Raw genomic sequence first — 2,680 nt, forward strand, 5'->3', positions numbered from 1 at the left:
GAAAAAAAAAAAAAACACTTAAAATTCCTCCTAAGGATATTACAGCTCACAAAATCTCTTCCAACTTCTTAGAGCATCTATTTTACTACGTAAGGAGACCGTTTATTAGCTTGATTTCTTCTTATGTTCTGTTTCAGCTTTAATGAGCGATGTCTTTGGGTTCATTTATACTCTCCCTACCTTATTATCATCTAGCTGTGTGTCAGGAAGTCCAGGATAGTGGCTTTTGATGAGCTGTGCTTTAAGGCAAAACCACAGAGGAGGGGGAGATGGACTGCGAATTATTTGGGGCTTTGAAGGGGCGCAGCCTGCCTGGGGGGGGGGAGCTTATTAGTGAGTTAGCTCCTACTCACCATCCTAACACTTGTCTTTACGAAGTCATTCCCGGCCCCCTGGTACACTACTCCTGGGGCAAGGCAGGAGAAATTTATGGGGATCAAAGCCCACAGCAACAGCAACAACAACTTTAAGAGGCAGTTTGTTCAACCAAATTAAAAATGAAGCTCTTTTTTCCTAATTTTTGCGCCCCTGGAAGTGCATTTCCATTTCCACTGAGTAAAGAAATCTGATGCGAACAGACCATCTGAGGCTCTAATGAGGCTGACGTTCCTATCAGGCTCCTAATTGTTGTGCGTAACAGGCTGTAGACATTATTATTATATGCCAGGCATTATCATCCACATTACACAGATGAGGAAATTGTGGTCGAGGGTGGAAGAGATGAAACTTCCCAAGGTTTCTTAGCTACCAAATCGTGGAGCCAGCACTTAACCCACATCTGTTAGATTCTGTGGCTCAGGGCCTCACCCACAGTGGCGTAAAGGAAATCAGGAGATCTGGTCCTGCTTGTGTAATCACGTCACCAGTCACATGCTGGGCACACTTTGGTCTTAATGTTTCACTTGGGAAGCAGCAAACCTGGGAAGACAAACTCTGAGGTGGGGTGTTGGAAATCCCTGGGGAAACTGAGTTCACAGAGTGGTGTGCCGGGCCACGGGGAGGGCACAGCCGAAGAGGTTTGGCAGAAGCCCACGGATGGCACAGGCTCTGGGCTCTGCTCCGCCGCACCGTGGAGTGCTAGCTGAGCCAGAGATGGCGCCATCTTGACACCAGATGGACAAAGTGGATTTTTTTTTTTTTTAATGGTAAAATCCTGGTGAAAATGAGAAGTAAAGTCATTCATTTGACACATCTATACTGAGCCTCGGCTGCATGCCAGGGAGTGTGTGAAGGATACAGCAGCCTTTGCCTTCATGGAGCTCCCCCTCAGTCACCTGGGCCCCTCACACACAGGTGGCGGAAGGTGGTAAAATTGGTAAAGCCTTGGGCTGACGGCAACGGGGCTGAGAGGCTGTTCACAGAGCAAGTGAAGATGAATGCCGGAGGACTTGGATCTCAGTTAAAGGACAGTATTCCAGTTACTGAACTTTCAGCAAGTGGACCTTTTGAAAGTCATGATCTTCTTCGAAAAGGCCTTCCTTGTGTGAAAAATGAACTTTTGCCCAGTCAGCCTCTTGAATTATCAGAAAAAAATTTCCAGCTCAACCAAGATAAAATGAATTTTTCCACACTAAGAAACATCCAGGGTCTGTTTGCTCCACTAAAATTACAAATGGAGTTCAAGGCAGTGCAGCAGGTACAGCGTCTTCCATTTCTTCCAAGCTCAAACCTTTCACTGGATATTTTGAGGGGTAATGATGAGACTATTGGATTTGAAGATATTCTTTTTTTTTTAATTTTTTTTTATTAGTTCACATACTCTCTTTTTTTATTTTATTTATTTTATTTTTTTTTTTTTAAAGATTTTATTTACTTATTTGAGAGAGAGAGACTGAGAGAGAGAGCACATGAGAGGGAGGAGAGTCAGAGGGAGAAGCAGACTCCCCGCCGAGCAGGGAGCCCAATGTGGGACTCGATCCTGGGACTCCAGGATCATGACCTGAGCCGAAGGCAGTCGCTTAACCAACTGAGCCACCCAGGCGCCCCGGATTTGAAGATATTCTTAATGACCCGTCACAAAGTGAACTAATGGGAGAACCACACTTGATGGTGGAATATAAACTCGGTTTACTGTAATCTGTTGTGCTGTTCATGAAAATAGAGGGGCTGCATGTTGTTTATAGTCATCTTTTTACTATAATTTGATGTACACAACATTAAAAGTAATGACACATGAAAAAAAGATTGGTAAAGCCTTTGTGAGAGTGACTTCTTAATTTATCACTAAAATAATAAATACGCCTACGCTCTTCTTATTGTCATCTTCCCTTTCCTTCCTTCCACAGCTTGTCTGTGGGGGCCCCGAGAGAGAGGTGAAGAGGCTGCCCACACGGGGGGTGCTGGCCTGGTGCAGGGAGTCGGGGCCTGAGTGTGGTAAGAACACACACATGGGAGAGGGTGAGCAAGGTGTCCATACCTGACAAACAAAATCACTCTTTGATATAGCAAAATCACATCTAGATATTCATTTTAAGGAAATAAAGAGCAGGGCTGTACCAAATACATACATGCAAAGTTGGGAGTCACACACAATCGTTATAAGAGCAAAAATTTGGAAACAACTCAAAGGACTGATGGGAAAACGCATGATTAGAGAACCCAAACAGACTTACACATGTTAAGTATACACATGCTTGTTAAAATGACAGGGGTGACACTGAAGATCACCAGGAAAGGAAAA

The 2,680-nt window shown here is 44.3% G+C and overlaps 1 protein-coding gene across 1 annotated transcript; it reads left to right on the top strand.

The window, feature by feature from the left end:
* The first annotated feature begins 1,372 nt into the window (after window positions 1–1,372).
* Window positions 1,373–2,158, top strand: LOC123324843 (proteasome maturation protein-like). The gene is made up of 2 exons (XM_044914981.1): window positions 1,373–1,707; window positions 1,986–2,158. Exons 1-2 carry the CDS (start codon window positions 1,373–1,375, stop codon window positions 2,074–2,076), a joined length of 426 nt encoding a protein of 141 aa, XP_044770916.1. The 3' UTR covers window positions 2,077–2,158.
* The last annotated feature ends 522 nt before the right edge of the window (window positions 2,159–2,680 follow it).

This window comes from Neomonachus schauinslandi, chromosome 5 (genome assembly GCF_002201575.2).
Source record: "Neomonachus schauinslandi chromosome 5, ASM220157v2, whole genome shotgun sequence".
Lineage (NCBI taxonomy): Eukaryota > Metazoa > Chordata > Mammalia > Carnivora > Phocidae > Neomonachus > Neomonachus schauinslandi.

What these genes read in the sequence shown, in the direction of transcription:
- LOC123324843 (XM_044914981.1), top strand. Translation starts at nt 1,373, where the DNA reads ATGAATGCCGGAGGACTTGGATCTCAGTTAAAGGACAGTATTCCAGTT. An exon ending in AGGGGTAATGATGAGACTAT is followed by an intron (nt 1,708 to 1,985) that starts TGGATTTGAAGA and finishes ACCCAGGCGCCC; the next exon opens with CGGATTTGAAGATATTCTTA.